This window comes from Gorilla gorilla, chromosome 20 (assembly GCF_029281585.2).
Source record: "Gorilla gorilla gorilla isolate KB3781 chromosome 20, NHGRI_mGorGor1-v2.1_pri, whole genome shotgun sequence".
Lineage (NCBI taxonomy): Eukaryota > Metazoa > Chordata > Mammalia > Primates > Hominidae > Gorilla > Gorilla gorilla.
This window is the reverse complement of record NC_073244.2, coordinates 8,961,647-8,988,930: the sequence shown is the minus strand read 5'-3', so window position 1 is coordinate 8,988,930 and position 27,284 is coordinate 8,961,647. Positions and strand designations below refer to the sequence as shown.

The 27,284-nt window shown below is 60.4% G+C and overlaps 1 protein-coding gene across 2 annotated transcripts; it reads right to left on the bottom strand.

Moving 5' to 3' along the window:
• Positions 1–1,742: 1,742 nt before the first annotated feature.
• NCLN (nicalin) lies at positions 1,743–25,609 on the bottom strand. 2 transcript variants are annotated; one of them, XM_031007486.3, is made up of 15 exons: positions 24,998–25,609; positions 18,655–18,845; positions 17,887–18,031; positions 15,060–15,154; positions 12,404–12,484; positions 9,679–9,782; positions 7,467–7,555; positions 7,167–7,306; positions 6,560–6,738; positions 5,286–5,373; positions 5,122–5,160; positions 4,887–5,050; positions 4,061–4,114; positions 3,843–3,921; positions 1,743–3,683 (listed from the first exon to the last, which is right to left on the bottom strand). In XM_031007486.3, exons 1-15 carry the CDS (start codon positions 25,491–25,493, stop codon positions 3,624–3,626), a joined length of 2,004 nt encoding a protein of 667 aa, XP_030863346.2. In that variant the 5' UTR covers positions 25,494–25,609; the 3' UTR covers positions 1,743–3,623. The 2 variants fall into 2 exon arrangements, with proteins under 2 accessions (XP_030863346.2, XP_030863347.3); XM_031007487.3 differs by having other exon boundaries at positions 4,887–5,047; positions 24,998–25,376.
• Between the last annotated feature and the right edge of the window lie 1,675 nt (positions 25,610–27,284).

The window sequence follows — 27,284 nt, the reverse complement described above, 5'->3', positions numbered from 1 at the left end:
TCACTCTGGGTCCATCCCATCCCTCCCCTCCCTCCTGAACAAGCTTCTCCTGCCACGTGTTTTGGGGAGGCAGAGACCCCGTGCTGGGTTTGAGGCTCTGTTGCCGATTCCTAGGGGACCCTGGCGGGGGGGTGGGGCCCCTGCCTGTTTCTGAAGTTCCCTGGTCTGAGAAGAGGCAGCTTTGACTGCGGGGATGTGGGTCTTGCTCAGGAAGCCCCTAGCAGTCCAGATCTTGGTCCAGGCCACACACTGGTTCTGGAAGCATCTCTGTAGCCCCTCCTCTGCACTCCAGGAACACAGCGGTGGAGGGGGAACAGGATAAGCCCATCCTTCTCTGCCTCCACTTGTGCCAGCCCAGTCACCTCTACCTGGTCCTAGGCTAAACCCTCGCCACTCCCGTCTGTCCTCCCTGCAGCAGCCGTCAGAGGGCACCCGGGAGCACCCGAGTCAGGGCCTGTCGCTCTTCTGCCCACAGCCCTCCATGGCTCCCACCTGCCCTGGGGTCAAAGCCCAAGTCCTCCCCGTGGCCCACCAGGCCCTGCACAACCTGCCCCGTCCCCTCCCCACCCTCACTCCCTCTGCTCTAGCCACACAGGACTTCCTGCTGTTCCTCCAACGCGCCAGGCGCCGTCCTGCACCAGGGCCTTTGCACAGGTGGGCTGTGCCTCCGCTTGTAATCTCCTCCTCCAGGTTTCACCCCGGCTGCCTCATCATTCAGGCCGCAGCTCAGACACCGTCCCTTCCGGCCAGTCTGCAGGACACTGCCTCCCTCGGGGCCGCTTCCTCAGCTGCCCCGGCCTCCCCACGCCCCCACCTCTCCCCGCTTCATCTTCTCGCTTCATCTTCTCACCGGCACATCTCTGCCTCTCCTCCTTCCCCGAGAGCACGGATCTCAGGCCAGGGACACACGGCAGCTCCACCAGCGTTTACTGAGCCTGACAGCTGCGCAGGCCAGGAAGGGGCCTGGGCACCGGGCAGAACCTGGGAGGGTCCCCGGGGCTTCTGACCAGGAGGGACCAACCCTAGTTCTGCACCTGCTGTGTAGGTTCTCAGTAAACCAAAGCTAGCCGAGTATGGTGCCCTGCTGGGACCTCTCTGAACCTGGGGCTGGGGTTGGAAGCCGACTTCACACAGCCCATGGCCCGCCATCCAGGGTTGCAGAGTCCTCCCAGATTCATGTCCAAAACAACCTCAGCCTTTAGCCTCAATTGGAAATGGGATTTTGGCAGAGGTCATTAGTTAGGGGGAACATCTTCCTGGAGCAAGATGGGCCCTGATCCAATGTGACGGAGGTCCTTGGAAGACAGAGACAAGGCGGGGGCTGGAATGACGCGGTCACAAGCCGAGGATGCTGGGAGCCCTAGAAGCTGGGAGGAGAGGCAGGAAGGACCCGCCCTGGGGGCCCTGCCAACACCCTGACTTTAGACTTGGGGCTTCGGAGACACTAAGGGTGGATTTCTGGTGTTCTGAGCCCCATAGTTGGTGGTGCTTTGTGATGGTGGCCCAGGAAACAGGTCCATCCATCACCTACAAGACCCTGTACACAGGCCCTCCTCTCCTGCACGGCCCAGCAGCCTTGGGCACAGGCCTGGCCCATGACAGGCTGGAGCCTCACTCCAGCAGAGGGCAAGTCAGTGACGTACTCTCCACACAGCCCTGCCCCTACTGTCACCCCCTGGAGGAACATGAACCCCCAACAGTTGTCACAATCCAATTCTCACAGCCCCCAGACCAAACACTGGTGGCGATCATTCAATATGGCTTTATTTTGTCATCGGCTGGCTGCATCCCACACCAGCCTGAGCCCCAGACAGTCAGTCAGTGTATCCATCCTGACGACCTGTCCAGGAAGGAAGGAAGGAAGCTCCCTCCAAAATGCTGGCCCCATGGCACCCAGACAGGAGCCTGCTGGCTAGCATGCAAGCACTCCCCAAATTCTCTCATGGCGACAAGGTGGCAGCTGCCTGGGTCCCAGAGTCTCAGCACAAGTGCCCAGAGGCCAGTGGTGATGGGCCCTTGGGCAAGTCTCTGGAGGAGGCGGGCAACCCGCAGGGCAGACAGGAGAAGAGGGTCCCCTGCCAACCTGGAGGAAAGAGGGGTGGTTGTCCCCTCACCCCTCCAGGCTGCAGGTTCTGGAGGGCAGAGGTGCTGGCCGAAGAACTGGTGGCCAAAGTGAGACCCCCTGGTCCTATCTGGACAGAACCCCAGGCTCCCATGGGCCGGCCCAGGTCCCTCGGACAGCAAACACCTCCCTGAGCCACAGAAGGGAGACGGCTGCGGGTGCCAGGCCAGGACTTGCCCAGCTCAAGTCCCTTCCCCACCAAGCCTGCTCGGCACACACTGGGTAGGTAATATTGCTAAAGAACGGACACACGGGGTCTCCCTGAGCTCAACACGGGCCTCCTTCTCTCCCAAACACACACGGCGCCTGGTCTGTGGGGTGGAGGGTTCTGTCCAAGGCTTCCCAAGGGCCCGGACCTTCCTCTCCGAGTTCCAGGAAGGGTGGCCCCAGAGGCCATGCCCCAAGTCGTCTCCTTCCCAGCAAACGTTCTCACCTGACGCCCCCACCCCAAACACATCCTTTCTATAGAAGAGGAAGCTGAGGCCCAGGGCGGGGAGTAAGGGGAGGAGCCACGAGGCCTCCCCAGGCCACCTCCTGCCTTCCAGTACTCCACCCGCACCCAGTTCCCCAGGGAGGACCAACTGGCCGTGGCAAAGCCTGGATGGCCTGGGGGCCCAGTACCGAGCCCAGGAAACACCAGGCACTGGCTCAGGACTCAGGGCAGGGAGCTGGGCCAGGGCCAAGCAGGTGAGGGCCCTGGGAGCCGGGCTGGGGCCGCAAAGGCACGGGGCGGGAGGGATGGGCTGGGAGAAGAGGAGTGCAGGGGAACAGGAGTTTGCAGTGGGTCGGGGGTCGGGGAGGCAGGGGCCCTGCCAGGCCCCCACAAAGCAAAGGCTGTCAACGATGACATCAGACCCTGCAGTCGGAGAAGGGGAAGGCTGGGTGGCGCAGCTCCCCGAGCTCACTGTCGGGGGGACGGGTCAGAGACCACATGAGGAACAAAAGGCTCCAGGGGGGCTGGAATCCCAGAACCCCAGGGCTGGCACTGCCCTCCTCCAGGCAAGAGGGAGCAGAGATAAATAACCATGTCCACGCCACCATCGGGGAGCGGGAGGGGACGTCCGAGGACAGACGCGGAGCAGGGAGCAGGTCGGGCCTGCAGTCCAGGCCCCTTGCGGCAGGAGGTGGTGGGCGGAGGCTGCGCGCGATCGGGCAGGGGGTCCCGGCGTCTCCTCTTTAATCGTGCATGTGTGCTTACACCAGACCGAGGGCGGCCGGCTCCCAGGACTGGGGGGCTCGTCCGCAAGTCCGTAGCCTGGCCCCGGGACGTCTCCCAAGCTCTCCTCCAAGTAAGTTCAAAGACAAGGAAAAAAAGAAACAATCCCCCCCAGTCTTGGAGAGCAACAGAAAAAAGCTCTGTAATTCAGTGTTTCGACCACCGCCGGGGAGGGAGAGGGCCCCTGTCCCCGCAGGGCCGCCCGGGCAGGGCAGTATCCACTCACTCGTGCTCGGCCCCAGGGACTGGGGAGCGGCGGGGGCTCCGGCTGTGGGGGTGGCTGTGTCACTGTGTCTTGGCCTTCACGAGCAGCCTCTGGACGGTCTTGTAGAGGAGGCTGAAGTGCTGGGGACACAGCAGGAGGGAGTGAGGATGTGGGCGGGGCCAGAGCCCCAGGTCATGTGACTCTAGGCTGAGCCAGGGGCCAGGATGCACTTGGAGACGCCCAGCCCAGCTCCTCCCGGCGGGCGGCCCCTGCCCCACCTGAGCCTGGGCACTGCTCACCTGGACAGCCACGTAGGCCATGCCGAGGTAGGCAGCAATGCCAACGGCCAGGAGCAGGTCAAAGACGGCTGGCTTGACTCTGTAGAGAAAGCAGGGTCCCTGAGGTCGAGGATGGTGCAGGGCAGTAACGTGGACCCCTAGACCCCCGTGGGCCGCGGTCCCCTCGGCTGTAACCCATAGGGGGTGAAGGGCTCCAGGTCCCGCTGGCCACCACTCACCTGTACGCATTCATCACTTGCTTCAGCTGGTCATAGAAGACAAACTCTGGGTCCCTGGGGAGAGAGCACTTTCTCAGGGGGCACCACTGCGCCCAGCTAATTCTTAAAAAAGGGTTTGTAGAGATGGAGACTGGGCACGATGGCTCACACCTGCAATCCCAGCACTTTGGGAGGCTAAGGCAGGCGGATCACTTGAAGTCAAGAGTTCAAGACCAACCTGGCCAACATGGTGAAACCCCATCTCTACTAAAAATTAAAAAAAATTAGCCGGGCATGGTGGCGGGTGCCTGTAATCCCAGCTACTCAGGAGACCGAGGTCCGAGAATCACTTGAAGCCTGGAGATGGAGGTTGTAGTGAGACAAGATCACGCCACTGCACTCCAGCCTGGGTGACAGAGCGAGACTCCATCTCAAAGACAAATAAATAAAAACTTAAAAAAGTTTGTAGAGACGGGGTCTTGCTATGTTGCCCAGGGTGGTCTCCAACTCCTGGGTTCAAGCGATTCTTCCGTCCCAGCCTCCTAAGTAGCTGGGATTACAGGTGCCCACCGCCACATCCGCCTAATTTTTGTATTTTTAGTAGGGATGAGGTTTCACCATGTTGGCCAGTCTGGTCTTGAACTCCTGACCTCAAGTGATCCACCTGCCTCGGCTTCCCAAAGTACTGGGATTGCAGGCATAGCCGCCGTGTCCGGCCCTCGTCCCACCCTCTCTTTGTATTTGCTCCACCTGGCATCCCCCAGGGGTGAGGGGGTGGGAGATGCAGTAGGGGGAGGTCCCCCTCGGCCCCAGGCTGAACGGGGCCAGCGCGGAGCCCCAGCCTCACCGCTTGTCAGCCTTGACGTGGTGCTGCTTCACGTCCTTCAGGTAGCGGCTCAGGTGGTGCTCCAGCGTGCTGAGGAAGGTGCTGTCCTTGTCCACCAGCTGCGCAGCCCGGGGCTGGTTGGTGAGCCAGTCCATCACCGAGTCCAGCTGCTCCTGCTGGATCTGCTGTAGGGATGGTGGCGGTAGTCATGGCCTGGCCCCGCCCACCCACCCACCCACCGGCCTGGCCCCCTTACCATCTGCTCCGTGAACACCGGCATGTCTGGGGGTGTCCCCTGCGGAGAGAGGAGGGGATGGCCCTGAGTCCAGGCCCCTGCAGCGGGGCTGGGGCCAGGGGTGGGGCCGGGACCAGGGGCAGGGCTGGGGCTGGGTCTGGCGGCACCGAGGGCTCAGGGCTCACCTTCTCCGTCAGGTTGTAGATGACTCGAGTCAGGGCCTCTGCGATGATCCTCGTGTTACGGGTCAGGGTCTTAGAATCCACCCGGGACCTTCACGATTCAAAAACAATGTTTTAAAATGTGGACTTTGGGCCAGGCAAGGTAGCTCTCACACTTGTAATCCCAGCACTCCAGCCTAGGAGACCGTGAGACTCTGTCTTTAAAAAAAAAAAAAAAATTAAGCTTAGCTTTAACTACTTGGCTGACATGTAGATGCAGATTCACTGGGGGCCCCCCACCTCCAGGCCCCTCGCCCTGACCCGTCCCTGTGCGCAGGAGGCTCACGCCCTGAGGCCTTGGTTCCTTCTGACTCGGTTTTCTGCTCTTCCAGAATTTAAACTGGACTATTCCGTCCTGGTGGAAGAATCCATTCTGGGACCCTCTGCAAATCCCAGGTGGCCCTCCTGGGCTGACCCCTGGTGGTCTTGAGAGAGCTCAGCACAGCTGGGACAGCCGTGCACCCACCCTCATTTCCTAGCAATCTTTCCTGGCTGGTGGGCGACCGCCACCTCCATCCTTTCCAGGACTGCGATTACCCAGGGATGTGCCCCTCCCTCCCGCCACTGGCTTCTGCAGGCCTCCGATGGCTGAGCTCAAACCACTCCTGAGGGCCCAGTGACCGCAGAGCAGAGTGGATGAACGGGAAGGATCTATGCCGGGACTGCGGGCGCTGGGGGAGGAGACGGCGCCCACCTGCTGGTGCCAGGACTGGCCGGGAGTGTGCCTGGGGTGGCCAGACTGTTCCAGGCTCCACAAAAGCCTGCCCAGGGGCTCACATGATGGCAGAGAGACGGGCAGGACACAGGGTCAGAGGACATAGGAAGCCAGAGACACAGTGCCCAGAGGGAGGCGGGGCGAGGAAAGGCCGGGGTGTGGTGGGGGACCAGGCTCCCCAAGACGGTGGCCGGGGCCAGGCAGGACTTTCGGGCTGTGGCAGGGCCCTGAAGAGGCCCAGAGGCAGGAGCTACTTGCTCCTAACTCAACAGGTGACGGGGTCTGGGGGTCCTATATGGGGCCACGACCCCAGGCTGCTGGCCTCGCCCTCCCTAGCCCCAGTAAGGAGGAGCTTGGGAACGGCCTGACCGTGCAGCCGGCCTTGGCCACGCACCGGCCCCTTCCCGGCAGCCTGTGTGTGGGGGCCGCTCCCTCCAGGCTCTCATGGCCTCTGCAGCTGCGACCGGCGGCTCAGCCCCCAGGAAAGCCCTAGGAGGGGCCAGGCAGGCGCTGCCGCGCTCACCGCACGTCCATGATGCTGCTGCGCTGGCCGTCACGGTGGCTCTCCAGGTGGGACAGCGTGAAGGCGGGCAGTCGGCGGATGGCGAAGCGTTCGTGCTCCCAGGCCAGCACGTCCTCCGCCAGGTTGATCCGCTTGTGCACCATGGAGAACCGTACCTCAGGGAACTGGTGCGCGGCCACCTGCAGCCGGAGGCGCCATTAGCAGAGGGCAGGCGGGGATGGCGGCCACCCTAGCCCATTCCCCAAATGCTCCAGGGGCCTCCCAGAACCCCCGAGGGGGCAAAATGAGGAGAAATCCACCTGCCCCCGGGGTCCCCCTAAGGCCTGCTAGAGCCCCGGCGGGCAGTGAGCAGTGGGTAAGGAGGGACAAGGGGACACCCTGGGACAGGACACCCCAGCCCGGCCCTGACGCAGTGTGCCCCTCAGAGCCCCGGGGTTGGACAGCAAGGACACCCCAGGACAGGACACCCCAGCCCGACCCCGACACAGTGTGGCCCTCAGAGCCTGAGGGGCGGACAGCAAGGACACCCTGGGACAGGATGCCCCAACCCGGCCCCGATGTGTGTGCTCCGCAGAGCCCCGGACCCATCCGTGAAAGGGGCACCCACCGTCTCCAGCTCCCGCAGGAAGGCGTGCTGCAGGGTGCCCTCCCGGGGCGGCTTGGACACGTGCAGGTGCAGGCTGCTGCCCCGGCCCACGGTGTCCAGGCACAGCACGAAGGCCACGTTGTCCTGAAGCAGGCTGGAGTCTGCAGGACACCGAGAGCTGGCGGGGCAGGCGGGGACCGGGAAGTGGCCCCCGGCCCTCCCTCTGTGCCTCCTGGCTGCCCCCATGGCAACCCCTAGGCCTCTGTGCCTCCCCATGGCACCACCACCGCGGCACCCCCATCCCCACCCGGGGCCACTCACCTGTGTGGTCCAGGTTGTCTTCCAGCCAGCGCTTGGTTCCCTGGTAGTTAAACTTGCCTCCTCCAGACGCAAAGAACAGGAGGTTGTACCTGGGAGGGAAGACCCAGTGTTAGCTTTGACAGGCAAGCGCCTGGGGTGGAGGAGGGACCGGGCCAGGTCACAGGTCCCCCAGGAAGGGTATGAAGGTCTCCCCAAAGCAGGAAATCCTGACCAGCCCCTTAGGGCGGGGCATGACCCCTCAGCCCTGTGGACACTGGGGCTGGATGGTTCTCTGAGGTGAGGCTGTCCTGGGCACTTCAGGGTGCTGAGTGGCATCCCTGGCTTCACCCACCCCATACCGGGAGCTTCCCCCAATGACAACTGCAAATCACTCAGTGTCTCTAGGCAGCAGGGCCACCCCACGTTAGACCCCAGCTCTAGAGACTTCTCTGAGCCCAGGAGGAACCGGGGTGACCGACCAGGCAACAGACACCAGGAGATCAAAAAAATAAAGTCTATTCACTTAAAGAAGAATTCTTTTTTTTTTTTCTTTTGGGACGGAGTTTCGCTCTTTCTGCCCAGGCTGGAGTGCAGTGGTGCAGTCTCGGCTCACTGCAACCTCTGCCTCCCGGGTTCAAGCAATTATCCTGCCTGAGCCTCCCAAGCAGCTGGGATTACAGACATGCAGCACCACACCTGGCTAATTTTGTATTTTTAGTAGAGACAGGGTTTCAACACGTTAGGCTGGTCTCGAACTCCTGACAGGTGATCCACCCGCCGCAGGCTTCCAAAGTGCTGGGATTACAGGCATGAGCCACCCAGGCAGGCCAAAAATTCTAATGGAACACAGCCTTGGCTATTAGAAGGGTCACCAGGGTCAGAGAAGAAAACTGCTCAGCACGACCCCACCCCCATCTTCCCACATCTGCCCCGGACTCTCTCCAACCCAGTTTCCCTCTGCCCCAGAAACCCAACCTCTCCCCAGCTGCCAAGAAGCCCCCAGGCCTGGCAGAAACCAGCCCCGTTCACACGTTTTTGACGGCATGAGCTTCTCAAAAGGCATCAGTGGGGGGCTGGGGGAAGAGGTTCTGCAGCTTAAAAAAAATAACAAGTTTTGGCTGGACATGGTGGCTCACACCTGTAATCCTAGTGCTTTAGGAGGCTGAGGCAGGAGGATCGCTTGAGGCCAGGAGTTCGAGTCCAAGTTCCTGCCTGAACCTGGACATGACTCCCGGCGCCTTGTGACTGTGAGAAGGCTGAGAAACGTCTCAGCCACAGTGGCCCTGGCCTCTCTGAGCTGCTGACACAATGACTGCAGCAGTACCGTCTTGGGAGCAGGTGACTGGGCCAGGGTCTCACCCGGAGGTGATTCTACCCACCCCACACAAGAGACACAGTCATGTCTGGAGACATCTGTGGTTGCTACGTCTGGGGGTGCTCCTGGGATGGAGTGGGTGGCACCCAGGACAGAGTCATGCACAAAAGACATCCACAGGGCCACGGAGACGAAGCCTGCATTCATTATCTGGGGAAAAATCAAGTCTGCCCCCTGCTCACACCAGACACCAGGATAAACTCCCGACGGGGAAGACGGGATAAACCAGGGGGACCCCAGCTCCTGGGATTCACCTCCTCTCTCCCTTCCTACTCAGGGTGTGGACTTCAATGTGTGCAGCCTCCTGGGACCTCAGCGGGGCAGATGATCACGGGACACAGTCTCTCGGGGGCCCGTGGAATTCCCTAACCCAGGGGGTTCTCAACCAGGGGTGCTTCCGCCCCCAGCGGAGAGTGGGCGATGTCTGAGGGCACCCGTGGCTGTCATGACTATTGGGTGTTCCTGGCATAGAGTGGGTGGGGCAGGGATGCTGCTCAGCGCCCTGCAGTGCCCAGGATGGCCCCCCCTCCCAGCAAAAAATCCGGCCCCGACCACACAGGGCTGAGGGGATCCCCTAGTTCCAGGGCCCTTAGCCGGGCGTCTCTAACAGTTGCAGCTGACAGCATTCCCAGCAGGTTCCTGGGGTGAGCAGCAGCTGGGCCCCGTGGGACTCCAAGAGACAGAGCCTGTGAGGGCTCAGCTTAGCCCTTGATAAATAAGGCGCCCCAATTCCTGGGCTCAGGCCCACTTCGGGGCCAGGAGGCTCCAGAGAAACATGTGCAGAGGCGCCCGATGGGCAGCGCTGTCCGGCAGTGTGGCCCTCGCACCCCCATCCCCCTGCCCACCCCCGGCACTCACGCGGCGTGCGTGCGCTTGTAGGTGTAGAGCCGGGAGAAGAGGCGTGCCAGCTCCAGCAGCACGGAGACGCCGCTCCCGTTGGAGTCCGCGCCCAGCGACAGCCACTACAGGGACGGGAGAGGCAAGGCCACGGTCACCCCCACCCGGCTCCCGCACCCCATGACCTCCGCCCACAGCAGCCACGGTCATCTCTCCGTCACCCCCGCCCTACTCCCGTAGCCCCATGACCTCTGCCCACAGCAGCCGCGGTCATCTCTGTGCTGTCCCCCAGCCCCTCTGCCACATCCAGTGGGCAACTGCGATCGCTCCCCTCCTGTATTCAATCCCCGACTGATGGCCTGGGGTCTGCGGGGCCCCGCCGAGCCCAGGACTCTCCTCGTCCACCTCGGCTCGGCCCGCGCCCGGGAGAAGCGACATGCAGAATTTGGAGCCCAGGGCCGGGCCAGATTCGCTCACGGAGGGCAGCATCTGTCCAGCCCTGGTCTTTGTGCGGGGTCCCCTCTGTGGGACCAACCCTTCTACCCTCGAGCCCCGGCCGTGGGGAGACCTGCACAGCCCGACCACATGCCCTTCCCGCCCTTTGATGCACCTTTGCGATCTAAAGCAGCATTCTCAATAAGGCCACACTGCTTCTTGGACATTGCAATGGCTTGGGACTGTCCCAAGGCCACAGCATATAAAGGGGACCTCGGTGGCACTGAATTTAGGGGGACAATAAACACCCTCCTCAGTGAGAGAAGCCAGATCCAAAAGACTTTGTCCACAGTGTAGGATCTGTTCCTAGGACCCGTCCGACAGGCCAGGCCACGGGCACTGGGACGGATGCGCACATGCCGGGGTTCCGGGGCTGGGGAGGGGACCAGGAGTGACAGCTGATGGGGCGGGGCTGCTTTTTGGGGTGATGGAATGTTCTGGAATTAGAGGTGGAGACCATACAACTTTGGATGTACTAAAACCCACTCGTACACTCTAAAATGGTGAACTTTATGTTCTATCGTTATCTCAAAAAATAAATTTGGCTGGGCTCAGTGGCTCACGCCTGTAATCCCAGCACTTTGGGAGGCCGAGATGGGCGGATTACAAGGTCTGGAGTTCGAGACCATCCTGGCCAACATGGTGAAACCCTATCTCTACTAAAAATACAAAAAATGAGCCAGGTGTGGTGGCACGCGCCTGTAGTCCCAGCTACTCCAGAGGTTGAGGCAGGAAAATCGCTTGAACCCGGGAGGCGAAGGTTGCAGTGAGCCCAGATCTCACCACTAAACTCCAGCCTGGTGACAGAGCGAGACTCCGTCTCAAAAAAAAAAAAAAAAAATACATAAATAAATAAAATAAACTTAAAACAAAAAAAGCTTCATAGGGGACAATGAGGACAGAGAAAGGCGGCGGGCGCAGTGGCTCATGCCTGTAATCCCAGCAGGTTAGGAGGCCGAGGCAGGTGGATCGCCTGAGGTCAGGAGTTCAAGAGGCATTGCTCTGAGCAGCTTGAGTTTGTGTGGGCCCAGTGGGACCAGGCATTCTCAAGGCTGGGGGCCTGGCCCTCCAAGGGGTCGGGCACTCAGCCAGGCAGCAGATCTGCCCGGACCCTCCGCACTCTGCCTGGTTCAGGTGATTTGTGTTCAAAGGAGGCAGGGCTGGGCGCGGTGGCTCAGGCCTGTAATCCGAGCACTTTGGGAGGCTGAGGTGGGCGAATCATGAGGTCAGGAGATCGAGACCATCCTGGATAACGTGGTGAAACCCCATCTCTACTAAAAATAAAAAAAATTAGCCAGGTGTGGTGGCGGGTGCCTGTGGTCCCAGCTACTCGGGAGACTGAGGCAGGAGAATCGCTTAAACCCAGGAGGCAGAGGTTGCAGTGAGCCGAGACTGTGCCACTGCACTCCAGCCTGGGGGACAGAGCAAGACTCTGTCTCAATTAAAAAAAAAAAAAAAGGAGGAGGCAGGGTGCTGGTTGACACCGTGGTGCATGCCCCCCCCACCCCACTCCCGCTCAACCCACGCTGAGCAGAACCAAGCTTGTGCCGCAGGCCTGAGACCAGGAACCTGCAGCAGGGCCCCCGACCCTCGCTGACAGGACAGGCTCTGGGTCCAAAGCTGTTCCTGCAAACACCATGGTTTACGCAGGGGCCCTGCTTCCCTCCGGAGTCTGGAATCCCGGCATGGGCCAGGCAGCAGGGGCTGCAGAAGCAGCCCCCATAGGAACCGGGCGCTGGGTCTCCGGAAGCCTCGCTGGTGACAGTGCTTTGGGCTGTCGTCCCAGCTCACTGCTGAGGATGAGGCGCGTTCCACGTGACACACGGGGAGAGGGCCTGGAAGCCAGGACTGGCCTCCCCAACTCACCGCACGCGCCTTTCCCTTCGCGGACTCTGCTACGTGCTCCACGACCGCTCGCTGGGACAAACCACAGCCTCGAGGAGGCCTCGTGTGGAGCCACGGCACCCAGCGCTGGCCCGGGGAACCCTGACTCAGACTCCCTGGGCTCAGCCTCTGACACAGACACCGCCGTGCCCTGGGACCTGGGGCCCCGGGGCAAGAGCCGGGCCTGTTTCAGCCCCATGACACCCACCCTGAGGCCCCCGCGGGGACCAGGATGACGGGCAAAGGCCGTCACGGGGAGAGCCGCTGACCCTGGCCGCCATCCCCTACAGGCGCTTTGCCTCGGCACTGGACTGGAGCCAGCATCCAAGCCCTGTGGGGTGGGGGGAATGGGGACACACATACGTACGGGGGCCACTCCAAAGGCGTCGTAGTGGGCCACGATGACGATGGTGGGAAGGTCCTCTCCGCCCAGCCCCGTCAGCCGCCCCTGTGGAAAGAGAGCAGGGGAATGGCCTGGCTGTTCCCGGGGCAGGTGACCCGTGTGTGGGGCTTGGAGACCCCCTCCCCTCTGGGCCACGTGGGACCCGTCCACTGGGTGCCAGCATCAACCTCAGCACTGAGGACCACAGGAGGTGCCAGCCTCTGACTCTGGGAGCCCCAGGGAGCTCCTCCAGGGAGGAGGTGGAGCCGGGAACAGGGACCCACTCCTGCTCTGGCTCTCAGGTCGAAATCTTTAAAAATCGGGGAGAGCAGGAGGATAAGGTTTTTTTTGTTGTTTGTGTCTTTTTTTTTTTTTGAGACGGAATCTCACTCTGTCGCCCAGGCTGGAGTGCAGTGGTACGATCTCGGCTCACTGCAAGCTCCACCTCCCGGGTTCACGCCATTCTCCTGCCTCAGCCTCCAGAGTAGTTGGGACTACAGGCACCCGCCACCACACCCGGCTAATTTTTTGTACTTTTTAGTAGAGACAGGGTTTCATCATGTTAGCCAGGATGGTCTCGATCTCCTGACCTCGTGATCCGCCCACCTCGGCCTCCCAAAGTGCTGGGATTACAGGTGTGAGCCACCGTGCCCGGCCAGGAGGGTAAGTTTTTATAGGAACGGGGCTGAGCCCCTCAGGAGGATAACTGTAGGAATGGGGCTGAGCCCCTCAGGAGGATAACTGTTTGTGGGAACAGGGCTGAGCCCCTCAGCCAGGCATTCGGGTTCCTTCAGGGTCTGTATGCACCCCTCCCTGCCTCTTACCCCACCAAAGTCAGATTCCACTTTAGCCCGGGGGCCAGCAGACTTTCATAAAGGGCCAGAGGGGATATTTTCAGCCTTGGGGACCAGATGGTGTCTGTTACGACTACTCAGAAACTGCCATGGACGGTTTGCACATGCATTGGCATGGCTGTGTGCCATAAAACTTTATTTACACAGCCCGGCACAGTGGCTCACGCCTGTAATCCCAGCACTTTGGGAGGCCAAAGCGGGCAGATCACCTGAGGTCAGGAGTTCCAGACCAGCCTGGCCAGCATGGTGAAACCCCGTCTCTACCAAAAATACAAAAATTAGCTGGCCGTGGTGGCGGGCACCTGTAATCCCAGCTACTTAGGAGGCTGAGGCAGGAGAATCGCTTGAACCTAGGAGGCGGAGGTTGCAGTGAGCTGAGATTGCACCATTGCACTCCAGCCTAGGCAACAGGAGTGAAACTCCGTCTCAAAAAAAAAGAAAAAAAAAGAATTACAAAAGATTAGCTGGGCGTGGTGGCACATGACAGTAATCCCAGCTGCTCGGGAGGCCAAGGCAAGACAATCACTTGAACCTGGGAGGCGGAGGTTGCAGTTAGCAGAGATCACGCCACTGCACTCCAGCCTGGGTGACAGAGAGAGACTCTCTCTCAAAAAACAAAAACAAACAAGCAAAAACCCATTTACAAAAGCAGGTAGAGGGCCGGCTGTGGCCTGGGGACTCCCCGTCTGGCTGTGGGAGTCTACTTGCTGTTTTTGCAACATGCTTTTCCACTTGGAGATCCTTCAACGGCTGAACTCAAAGCCCAGCTGCCAAGAGGGCTCTGCTCACGGAGAAAGGGCACAGCCAGGGGAAAGGGAGTCGACACGGCCCCATGGGATCTGGAGCCCAGCGCCCGTGCCACTGTGGAGTGATGCAGGCCAGGCTACCGGGTCTCACTGCACACTAACTGGCGCTGGGAATAGGGCCCGCCTCCCGGGCCCACAGTACAATCCAACAGGAACAAACAGAACAGCCGCCATCGACAAACCCCACGGCTCCTCCGCCAAGGCCTGTCTATGGGGAGCCGGGGCCTCCAGGACACTTTCCCTACCCCAGCCTAAGCCGGTGCTTTTCCACTCGGGCCCCCCCCAACAAGGCCTGGGTCCCTAAAACAGCAAGCACGTCTTGTTCAGGGCTCCCCCAACAGTGAGGCAACCCCTCATCTGTGTGAACTCATCTGCGCCCCTCACCGGCGCCGTCCTGCGGGGAAATGCTAGAGGAGTCGGTGGGTGCTTTCTCGGGTTTTAAGGCCCCTGCCAGTTCTGCAGCAGCAGCGATGCAGGCTTCACCCTCTGGATCTGCCCTGATGATCTGAGCGGCTACTTCCGCACCGGCAGCTCCCCACCCTCTCGACTCTGCTGATACCCCGGGGTGCTCGGAAAGGTCTGTGAGGACGCAGCGTCTGGGCTGACGGGTGAGGTTATGTGATGAGAGGGGGCTGGCGACGCTGCAGCCTAGAGGGGGCTTCCTGGAAGGGGCAGCTGGTGCAAAGGCCCTGGGGTGGGAGGCAGCGGCTTGGTGTGTGGGGGCCCATGATGGAAGGAAGGACATGGGCCGGGGGCTGGCAGGGGCCTGGGCACTCCACAGAGTGACTGCCCGGCCACGTGAGGAGTTTGGGTTCCTGCAGCTGCCAGCGGAGCCACAGGAGGTTTTCAGCCAGGCAGGGGGGCGATCCGACTCCAGTTTCCCATCAGAGGATCCCCTCTAGTACGGCCGAGCCGGGAAGCCAGGCGGATGGCAGGGACCCCTGGGGACGCGGGGCCGGCTCCGGGGCAGGCGGCACTCACCTCCACGCTGGCAATCAGCCAGTCACTCACGGCCTTGCTCTGTACCCCACTGGTGACCATCTGGAAGCCGTTGGCAGTGGCCGTGCGCAGCAGTACTAGGGAGAGGGAGAGGGCGCGTCAGCCTCGGCCCAGCCAGGGGGAGTCCCCAGCACCGACACCCCAGGTTGGGGGCTCAGGCAGAGCCAACCAGCCGGGTGTGGGGACGGGACCAGCAGATTTCGACAACACGTGATGCCCGTGCTCCCCCTAGGACAACCTTCTCTCGAAATTATTCACATCTCCTTTCTGGAACGTTCTGCTGGGGAATTTCTCCTCCATGCCATTTGGATCCTTTCCTCCCGGGCCCTCAATAACAGCTGTTCACTTAGGGACTTAGGGCCGGGCCTGCCCGAAAATGCCTGTGAGTTCACACAACTTTAAGTCCGCATTTCTGTGCTTTAAAGCATTTTAAAAACACAACTTTTTTTTTTTTATTTGAGACAGGGTCTCATGCTGTCACCCAGGCTGCAGTACAGTGACGCAATCATGGCTCACTGCAGCCTCTACCTCCCAGGATCAAGCAATCCTCCTGTCTCACCCTCCCAAAGTGCTAGGATTACAGGCATGAGCCACTGTGCCTGGCCTAAAAATACAATCTTTTGAAATAAAATAAAAGATAATAAGAAAGAATAAAATAAAAATGAAAACACAATTGTCATAGGTATATAAGATATGATCGGCCAGGCGTGGTAGCTCACACCTGGAATCCCAGCACTTTGGGAGGCCGAGGCGGGCGAATCACGACGTCAGGAGATCAAGACCATCCTGGCTAACACGGTGAAACCCCGTCTCTACTAAAAATACAAAAAATTAGCCGGGCGTGGTGGTGGGCACCTGTAGTCCCAGCTACTCTGGAGGCTGAGGCAGGAGAATGGCGTGAACCCGGGAGGCAGAGCTTGCGGTGAGCCGAGATTGTGCCACTGCACTCCAGTCTGGGCGACAGAACGAGACTCCGTCTCAAAAAAAAAAAATAAAAAATAAAGATATGATCACTGGGGGAAGCATGCTCCTGGGAACTCTCTGTAATTTTTTTCTTTTCAAGTCGGAGTATCGTACTGTCACCCGGGCTGGAGTGCAATGGCACGATCTCAGCTCACTGCAACCTCTGCCTCCCAAGTTCAAGGGTTCAAGTGATCTTCCCACCTCAGCCTCCTGAGCAGCTGGGACTACAGGCATGCACCACCACACCTGGCTTTTTTAAATTTTCTGTAGAGACAAGGGTCTTGCTATATTGCCCAGGCTAATCTTGGACTCCAGGTCCTCAATCGATCCTCCTGCCTCAGCCTCCATATGTGCTGGGACAACAGGCGTGAGCCACCATGCCTGGCCCTCAACATCATCTTTACCAGCTGCATAATACTCCACCAAGTAGAAGATTCCTCCTTCAGGTTGCAGTGAGCTAAGATTGTGCCACTGCACTCCAGCCTGGGCAACAGAGTGAGACTCTGTCTCATAAAAGAGAAAAAAAAAAAAAAAGAAGACGACTCCTCTTTCCTTCTTCCCTAACAGGATACTTAGGGATTTGCAGAACTATACTTTTCTATTACCACAACAAAAATGGCCATTGTCAAGACTTTTAATCTAGACCAGGGGTTGGGAACGTTTTCTGCAAAGGATCAGATAACACCTTCGGCTTTGCAGGCTGGATGGTCTCTGTCGCAGCCACGGCAACTCAGTTCTGCTGCTGGGAAAGCCACCGTGGACTGTGCATAAATGAATGTGGCCCACTGCCAATAAAACTTTATCAACAAAAACAGGTGGTCCCTGGCCAGTGTTAGCCAACTCTGCATCTAGAATTCCACTGATCTGGCTGTGTAGGATGAAGCTTTTTTTTTTTTTGAGATGGACTTTTGCTCTTGTTGCCCAGGCTGGAGTGCAATGGTGTGATCTCAGCTCACCACAACCTCCGCCTTCCGGGTTCAAGTGATTCTCCTGCCTCAGCCTCCCAAGTTGCTGGAATTACAGGCGCCTGCCACCACGCCCGGCTAACTTTTTCTATTTTTTTAGTAAAGACAGGCTTTCGCCAGGTTGGCCAGGCTGGTCTCGAACTCCTGACCTCAGGTGACCCACCCGCCTCGGCCTCCTTTACTATAGCTTGAAACCACAGCACCAAACTGTTTTTGTTGGTGCTGGGCCAGGACACACCTGCCTGTTCTCTTTGGCCCTGGGCTCTGGCCTCCCTTCTCAGCCCTGCTCCCCCAGTAGCTGACGACAGCCCCGGGCAGGCCCCTCAGCTGGCTTCTCCAGTTCCTCTTTCTCCTCACTCTCCACAGCGGCCACTCCCATCTTTCCCCACCACAGGTCCCACCACAGAGCTCCGGGTTCCTGCTCTGAGCTCGCTGCCAGGGCCCCTGTTCACGGGGCTGGAGGAAAGGCGTGTGCCCCTTCTCCGTAAGGACACCGCCGACGCACCCACACTGCCCACTCGAGATGTGATGCTGAGAATGTCCTCGGCAGGTAGAGAACTGAACAGGTGCCCGTGTGTTTCATAAACCCCGAGCCCCTGAGGATGGGAAAGGCTCCTCCTGAGTCCGTGGTTCTGGTCTTTCGTGTGCACAGAGCCAGCAGCTGGGAGGGGGGACAGGCGGCTGCAAAAATGCAGAGTCCCAGGTCCCAGCCCGGAGGTGGTGATGTAGCAGGTCCATACAGGGCCCAGGAACCCCCACTGTTAACCCCGGCGAAGGGATGCCACACGCTGAGGGAAGAAACAGCCCAGGGTGACCGCAGCCCTTGGGACGGGGACGCCTCCCCACGCCCACGGCCCCCATCCCTGCAGCGCAGAGCCCACCTTCAGCAGCAGAGGCGGAGCCCTGGGAGGCGGAGGCGGCCTGGGTCTGCTCGTAGATGGACAGCAGGGCCTCGTCCTCCACGGCAAAGTACACGGGGACGATGGTCTCCATGGCCAGCATCTCCGGCTCAATCTCCATGAATTGCTGTGGAGCAGACACACACTTAGGGGGCTGCTGGCCTGGTGGGGGTGGCAAGGTAGCAGGGGGCCCAGTGACTGTCCCTGGTGGGGGTAGCAGGGGGCCCAGTGACTGTCCCTGGAGGGGGTAGCAGGGGGCCCAGTGACTGTCCCCGGAGGGCAGGCAGGCCCTCAGAGGGCGGCATGAACCATGGGGCACTCACAGAAAACCAGGGCTTCCCCCAACCCACCCTCCCCTTCTCATCTGCAAAAGTATCTTCACCCAGGGCGTCTGCTGGATTCTACCAGGTCTTGTTCACTCAAGGCAGGGTCTCCTGCGCAGCCCTGTGGACCCTGGGGCCAGATCACTGTCTGGGGTGGGGCCGTCCTGACCACTGCAGGGTGCTGAGCAGCATCCCTGGCCTCCATTCACTCCACGCCAGGAGCGGCCCTCCCTGAACACCTCCGGTCATCACCCAGCGTCCTCTGAAGACACAATCGCCCCTTGGAGATCAACGGAGCAGGGGAACAGTCCATCCTACTTTCCAAAGGGCTCAGAGAGGCGAAGTGACCTGCCTAGGGTCACACAGTTGCCTCCAACTCCTGCCGCAGCTCTGGACCTGAGCCAGGCGGGGCAGGGCAGACACTCACCCGGACGACGTCCTGGGGCACGGCGGCCATGGCCCTGGGCAGGATGATGACCACGGCGCCCGCCGACTGCCGCAGGGCCTTCTGGTACTGCTCGTAGGAGAAGTCCAGTAGCCGCATGAGCACGCAGCGGCGGCTCAGCACCTCCGCCGCCATCGTGCGTGCCTCCGTGTTCAGCACTGCGTTCCGTGTGCCTGTGGGCACAGGGGCGGGGTCGTGAGCCTCGGCGGGTGGCCAGGCCGACGGGAGGGGACAGATCCAGGCCAGGGACCCACTCAGCAGCCCCAGCCCCAGCCCACAACCTGGAGACCACCGATTCGAGAAGCTCCCAGGGTCCCCCCAGCCTGCCCCCCACACACCGGGTCACAGGGGCCATGAACGCGTGCCGGGCCCATGCCCACAGGCTCAGTGCCACGTTAACCCTGGGTCTCAGACCTCCTGAGAATCTTTGTTTTTTGGTTTTGTTTTTGAGACAGGGTCTCACTCTGTTGCCCAGGCCGGAGTGCAGCAGCACAATCTCGGCTCACTGCAGCCTCCATCTCCCAGGTTCAATCGATTCTCCTGCCTCAGCCTCCCGAGTAGCTGGGATTACCGGCACCCACCACCATGCCCGGCTAATTTTTGTATTTTTAGTAGAGACAGGGTTTTGCCTGTTGGCCAGGCTGGTCTCAAACTCCTGACCTCAGGTGATGCTCGCACCTTGGCCTCCCAAAGTTCAGGGATTTCAGGCGTGAGCCACCATGCCCGGCCCCTTTCTAATGAGAGCAGAGCCCCTTCTCCAGGGAGAAACCCACACTTCCCACCCCACACCGAAGTCTACACAGGATCCTAGACCAGGGCTCGGCAAACCTCTTCTGCAACAGGCCAGAGAGTGAGTACTTCCGGTCTGTGTCTCGACCACTCAGCTCTAAAACTGCAGGCAGGGGAGTGCAGCCATATACAACAGGTAAGCCAACAAGTGGGACTGTGTGCCAACAAAACTCTTAAATAGGCCAAGGGCAGGCTGGATTCAACTCCTGTTACAGGCGGTCCCAGCTGGGGACCGCTCCCCTGAAGCCTGTTCATGGGCCCCAGGCTAAACCCCTGTGTTGAGCCACGAGACCAGCATGGAGTGCCCCTCGGGCTCGCCTGCTCTAGAAGCACCCTACCGCACCTTGGACATGTCAGCTTTCTAGAAATCCAGGGGCTGGGGCGGCACGAGGCTCATCAGCTTGGGCTATGGTGTCTCTGAGGCGAGGCGGGGTCTTCCCCGGAAGGCCAGGGCCGTCGCTGAGAGCCTGGGGCTGTCGCTCCAGCACGGGCTTATTCACTTCTGCGGTGGCGCTCCCCACGGTCACCGCTCTGGAAACTCGCCAGGGCTTCTGGTTTCGCCGCTGCCTTTTGCTTCCTGGGACTGCTCTTCCCTCCTCTCTCAGCAAAACGTCCTCCACCCAACAAGACGCAGCTCAGGGGTCCCTGCTCCGTGCACCTGAGCTGCACACGCACCTCCCACTTGCTGCCACTTCACCCCTGCAAGTCTCAGCACCGCGACGATCTGCCTGCTGCCCGCCACACACCGCGACGGCCACCTGAGTCGCCCTGGAAAGACCCTGGAGAGCGCCGGCCCCTCTAAAAGGGCCACCCGCGTTCAGCTGGGGACACGGACCTCAGTGGACCACACCAGAAGCTGGAAATCCCAATTCTTACGTCACATCACCCAAATGTCAAAAGACAAGCAACACTCTAAAACATCTCAGCGCTGCACAAGCCAACAGGATGCCACGCAAAGCAGACCTGACGCAGGGGGGCCGGGTGCAGGCCTGATGCAGGGGTGCCGGGTGCAGGCCCCAGGGCCTCCCGTGTGAGACCCGTGCAGGAAGCACTCAAAATCACGATGCGCAGGACCGACTCCGGCGTCCCCGTGGGAGCCAGCCTCGCTCTGAAGATGGATGCTGAATGCTGGGGACCCTCATTCTCTCATCTCCCCACAGACGCAGCTCTTCCCGGGGCCTGCGCTGAGCCTCGGGCTTGGGGCCAGGGGCGTGCATGAGCCCCCAGCTCTGTGTCCAGCAGTGTGCTGTCTGGGAAGCGGTGGGAGGGAAGCAGCCTGCTCCAACGGGGTGTCTGATGGGCTGAGCTGGGTGCATGGGGGGGAAAGGCGGGACACAGAAGGGACACAGGTCTCAGGTGGGAATGGGCGGGGTCTTGGGTGCAGCACAAGGAGGTGGGCAGAGAACCAGCTCTGAGGCCTGGGATGGAGGAGCCACAGGGGGCCACGCACCCCAGGCCCAGCAGCCTCATCCCTGCTCCCCTCTCAGAGCCTGACGTCACCAGGCCTGCTGGGAGCCTTTCCTCTGCCCTTGGGAGGCCCCTCAGGGACGTGGCACCAAAGACCTCGAGGGAGTCCTTGGGGTTCCTGCAGTGCTGGGAGCACCCCTCCCCTGCACCCCACCTGTCCCCACATGCCCTGGCCTCCCAGGGGTGACTCGAATGTCACCCCTTTGGGGCCGGGAGATGAGGCCCACTGGCAGGCACCCCCATTCTCCGGACCTCGAGCTCCCGCAGGTGGGATAGGGAGCGAGCGAGGAGGGAGAAGGGAAGGAGCAGCAGCAAATCAGAGGAACGGAGGTGGACACCAGCACCTAGAGCTCCCTGAAGGCCACGGCCTCCCATTCCGAAGCCCCGCCCAACGGAGCCCTGCCTCGCATCAGCACCAGCCAAGGCCATGTCGCCCTCTGGATCCCAGCCCCTGCTCGCTTGGGGCCCAAAGGCAAGGGCTCTCTGTGGCCAAGGCCCATCTCCCCAGGAGCACAGATGGCCTTGGGTGGCCCCAGCCTCCCTCGAGGGCCAGGGTCGGGCCGGGTGGCCACAAGCTAGTGTGGACACGGCCCTCTGCACAGGCGAAACCAGCACCAACTCCCTCAGACCCGCGTCTGAATGGGTTAAGGCCACTTGTGGTGGACGCCATGGAGGGCACCGGGCATCCTGAGAGAAGTCACCAGTTGGCGTGACAGGACTGGACCTGAACAGTGGCCTGGGCACCTGTCTATCTATCGGGGGCCAGACGGCCAACCTTTCCCCTCTCGGGCCATAGGGCTCTGGCACAATCACTGGGCTCAGCTGTTTCTGCGTGGAAGCAGCCAGCGACAAGATGCCAATGGATGGGCATGACCGCATGCCGATAAAACTTTATTAACAACAACAGGCAGAGAGCCAGACGTGACCTACAGGCTGCAGTTAGCTGTATCCCAGATGAAGAAGTTTTGGCAAGTCTGATGGACTTCACAGGTCCTGGGAGCTGGGCGCTCCAAGGGGTGCTAAGGTTCCCACCTCACATGGGCCATAAGCTCAACGAGCCCCACCTGCTGTGAACGGCCGCCTAGCCGAGAAAGCCTTCACCCGGCAGGGCCAGAGTCCACTCCCAGGAGAGGGGTGCTGTGCACCTGGCCAGTGAGACCCAGATCACACCCAAACACAAAGGGCACCGCCCCGCCCTGCGCCTCCCAACAGCAGCAGGAAGGAAGTTGGGAAAGGACTCCCCAGCGAGTAAGGGTTGCAGCTCCTCCGGGTAGTGGGCCCGGGGGTGAAAGCACACCGGGAAGATGGTGGTGGAGGGTGGCCTCAAAGGCAGCACGCTGGGGCTTCTCAAGGGCCTGTCCTCGGCAGGGCTCTGGCCCAAACCACCCCCAGTCTCTCGGGGCGGCCAGAGTGACACAGAGGGGTGTGCTGGCTGGGCCTCGCCTACCCTGCGAGAGCTGGGCTGTGCTTCCCAGGGTGCAGATGAGGAGCATGGAGGCTGAGGCAGGGCGGCTGCCCCATGGGCTCCTCCGCTCACCCCGGGAGCCCACGGACCAGCTGGGCGAATGCCACATACAGGGAAAGCTGGGTCCAGCTTCCTCACTAGAAGAAAGAAAAGCTGGGGTCCAGGGAGGAGGGTACAGGGGAGGAGGCCAGTGAAAAGAAGACTCAGAAGAAAACCCAGGATTGTGGGCAAAGGCCCCAGAGAAGCGAGGAAAGAGAGAAAGGACTGCGGGGGAAAGGGAGGGAGGCGCCACCAAAAAGGGGCCGAGGGAATCGGGGAAGGAAAACGGGGTGAACGTCAGGAGGCTGCGGAGAACAAGAGGCCACACAAGGAAACTGGGAGGGACTCTAGGAGGCTGGAGAGGGCGTCCGTCTGGCGGGGGAACGGAGGGACACCTGCTCACTCAATAGACAACATGCATTCCCTGGGCGGGCTCGCGGGGAGAGAAAGGGGGCCCACATCCACCCAGAGACAGTGTAGGGAGCCGCCAACATGCATTCCCTGGGTGGGTTCTTGGGGAGAGAAAGGGGGCCCACACCTGCCCAGGGACAGTGTAGCAGCCACCAGATCACACCTGCCCGGGGGGCTGGATGGAGGCCGGCTGAGCTGGAGGACCAGGCAGGAGATGCCAAGAGTGTGAACAGGGTATCTCGAGCACTAGGAGTGGGGTCTTTGGGGTGCAGACTGCCCTGGAAACCCCACGGAAGCCGCTATGAGAGCCGCAGGCACGCGTGGCTACTTGGGTTTATTACCCTTAAGCAGCACTGAAAATCCTGCCCACCGGTTGCACAGGCCACGTTTTGGGGGCTTGGCAGCCTCCTGTGGCTGCTGGCTCCTGTGCCAGGCAGCAAAGATGGAGGCGGTTCTACAGGATGGTGCCCGTCAGGACCCTTCCCCCGGGAAAATCCCAAGCAGCACGGAAAACGCGGTCACTGCATGAGGAGCCCCTGGCCTTCCACTCCCACCCTCCAGAGCCTGGGCCTTGGGTTTACACCACCACTCTGGCCCCAGGGCGCTTCCCCTGGACACTGTGGACATTAGGGCCGGATCGTTCTCTGGGGTGGGGCCGTCCTGGGCACTACAGGGAATTGAGCGGCGTCCCTGGCCTCCACCCACTCCATGCCATGAGCACCCGTGGTCGTGACAACCACAGATGTCCCCAGACATCACCCAGCGTCCCCTCGGTTGACAACAATGGCTCTAAGTAAAAGAATCCTAACTCTGGGGCAAAATGGGACCGGAGGCCAAAGTCTCGTTCCATCTCCAGAGATGGGCTCCCCAAGGGCTGGCAGACGCTGGGGGTCCCCGCGCCTCAGGTTGAGCCTGAGATGTGACGAAGAGGGACCAGTCCAAGAGAATCCGGGCTGGGAATTAAGGGGGCCGGGAGAACATGCGGACGGGACCCCTTCACAGGGGAGGCCAGGCCTTGACTTCCAGGGACCTGAGGGGCCAGGCTGAAAAGAAGAAAAACCAGGGACCAGAAGGTTCTGGAATGTCAGGGACAGCTATAGCCAGGCAAAGACAAGGGGATGTGGAATGGTCTAGACACTGAGGTCAGGGCCACGACGGGAGGGGGCGAGGCTGTTGAGTGGGAGACTTGCAGAATGCAAGGGCAAGGGGGTGCGAATTTGGAAAAGGAAGAGGAAATCCTGGAAAGATGGAACAAGTGGGGTTCTGGGAAGTGGGTGTGAGGCGGCTGAGCTGAGGGCGTGGGTATGCATCAAAGGCGGGACAGAAAGGGGGTCAAAGGGAACCCCAGGCGAGTGGACTGAACTGGGGACGTGGGAGGAGGCCAGGGAAGCTGGGCTAGCAGATTCTGAAACATGACTCACGAACTGGGACCAGAGAGCGTCAGGGGTCTGGGGACAAATGGGCCCTTGACGTGGGGGCCGGTGACTAGAGCGAGAAAATTCAGGGGGGTTGAATTTGGGCACTGGACAAAATGCACTTGGCACCCAGGGCCGTGGGAGGGGGTGGGGAATGCTGGTCCACCGCGTCGGGTGGCTCAGCCTGGCAGAAATCAGTGCAGGGACCTTTAACTCCAAACGCAGTCAGCTAAAGGCGGGAGGCCTGGGAACACGGACGTGACCCAGTGGATCCAGAGACCAACCAGATGGTCTCCAGAACAGGACCCTGGGAGCTGGAGGTCAGGACGGGAGCGTCTGCTCAAGTGAGCCCGGACCAAGAAGCCTAAGGGGCGGAGGGGGCCCAGGAGGGAGAAACTCGGCAAGGCAGGCAGACGTCGGCCCAGCTGGGGACAGGAGAGAGACTTAGGGCTCCAGGGGCGCGGGACGCTTGGCCCGGCCATGGGTTCCGGGGCAGGGAGACCTAGGCAGGGGCCGGGGGCTGTGGGAGCGAGCGCGGGGGGTCCCTGGGCGCTAGGCAAGGACAGCCGGGATTCCAGGGCGCCCGGGGGTCCAGGGCGGCAGGGCTCTACCTCGCCTGGGGCCTGAGCATGGGTCGGGCAGCTCAGGCCGGAGCTAGGGATCGGCCTGGGGCTGGCCGGGCCGGAGTGGCGTGGCCGGGGAGCCCGGGGAGCCCCGAGGGTGGGCCGGGGACACGCACCGTAGGGCTGGCCCTGCAGGTCGTACTGCTGCATGCGGTACACGGTGAACTCGTGCGCGGCGTCGGCGGCGGGCAGCGGCGGCGCCACCAGCAGCAGCACAGCGGGCAGGAAGACGATGAAGCCGAGCGGCAGACAAGACGCCTTCAGCATGTTCTCCAGCACCTCGCCCGCTTCCTCCAGCATTCTGGCCGGCGGCGGGGCCGCGCGGGGCGGCAGCTGGGACGGGACGGCGGCGGCGGCGGCTCCCACGGACTCACCTCGGCATGGGTAGCCGCCGGGGTCCTGCGGGCGCCGCGCGGGGCAGCCCGCACTCGCCCTGAGGTCCTGTGGGCACCGCCGCGAACCGCCCCGCCAGCTGCGCTGCCTGTCGGGAATTGTAGTCCGTCCGGCGCTCGCGGAGCCCTGTGGGAGTTGTAGGCCCACTCTGGAACTCCCGAAAGGTGCGGCAGGCTGTTCGGCTAATACCGTTGAGGTTTCACATAAACTCCAAGTCATAAAATGCAATAAAATGCTTTAAAAAACTATTTCGCGATATCACTTTCTTAACCTCGTCTTTGGCGTTGGGGGAGCTGGGGTGAGGGGCGAAAGGTGGGCACAGGACGTGACCTTGCGACCTGGGAAGAAGTTGGGGATAAAGAAAAAAGGAAATGACTGTCTGGCGCGCTGGGTCTTCTGGGAGTTGTAGTCCCGTCAAACACACAAAGGATCACGGGAACTGTAGTCGTCCTGGCAGAAATTGCTGAGAAAAACAAAAATCACTTAAAACTCCCAAGGATGTAGATGTCAAACCCCACGAAGGCAAAAACTTTTGTCTGTTTTGTGCATATGATGTATCCCCGGCATCTAGCACAAGACCTGGCGCACGGCGGGTGGCCTATACCATTTTTGAATGAATGAATGAAAAATAAAAAGTCATGATAGTCAGTTCCTAAGGGAGGCCGCAGTGGGTTGTGGGACTTGTAGTCTGGAGCCTGCGGTTTGTGCAGGGGTCGGTGGCAGGTATTTATATTTATCTTTATTCATATTTGGGGCATACTTATACTAAAAAAGTATTTGTTGTTCATCAGAAATTTAAAGTTAAAACCCAGTGTCTCAGGGCTGGAGGTACCTAAGGAACGTCCCTTTGTACAGATGGGGAGACTGAGCCCCAGGGTGCAGCAGACAGTATCCCTGGCTCTCAGCACGTTATCATCCCAGGCTCCGTACAGCTGCCTAAGGAGTCAGGGCTTCCTTTCTGTCCCAAGTAAGAAGTGGCATTGGTGCTGATTAAGAGCCTGGGCTCAAATCCCAACTCCTCCATTTCCCAGCTGTGTGGCTTTGGGCAAGTCGCTTCACCTCTCAGAGTCTCAGTTTCCTTAGATATAATGATAAAGAATCAAGCACTCTCCCTGCCAGCAGCATGTGAGAATTCTGTTTGTTTGTTTGTTTGTTTGTTTGTTTTTGAGATGTAGTCTCTGTCACCTAGGCTGGAGTGCAGTGGCTTGATCTCAGCTCACCACAACCTCCACCTCCTGGGTTCAAGCAATTCCTGTGTCTCAGCCTCCTGAGTAGCTGTAAATTACAGGCGTGAGCTACCGCGCTCGGCTGGAAAGGGAGTTTCTGAGCGTGCTGCTGGGTCACTGAGCACCTACTGTGTGCCAGGCCGTGTGGTGGGTGCTGGGGACACAGCCGGGACCCCGGCAAAGCCACAATATCCACCGACACGGAGCTCGAAGTCCAAAGGAGGAGGTAGATTGTGTGACCAGGGCGATGGGAGCTGGGATAGAGGACACACAGGCAGCTGGGAGAAGCCCAGAGGAGGCCTAGGGAGGAGAGGAAATCAGAGGAGGCTTCCTGGAGGAGGTGACACTTAAGCTGAAACTCAAAAGATGAGCCAGAGCAGATGAGTGAAGAATGAGGGAAAGCTGTGCCCAGTATAAAGCAGAGCTGTCATGCAGGGAACACAGACAGCTGTGGGAGCCTAGAGGAGACCTAGGGAGGAGGAGAAATCAAAGAAGGCTTCCTGGAGGAGGTGATGCTAAAACTAAGGTACAAAGAATGAGCAGCCAGAAGTCAAGTGACGAAGGAGGGAAGGTGCGGGCTAACAAGGCCCCTCTATCAGGGACAACAAAGGAGGTTAAGCGAGAAGCCCCCAGATGGGAAGGAACAAGAAATAATTCAGCTCAGCCAAAGCAGGGCAGAGGGGGCAACAGGGTCAGCCAACACGGGCCCAGAAGACAGACAGAGAGCTCCAGGCCTGCCCAGACTCCACTCATCCCAAATTCCACCAACACCCCACCCTGCCTG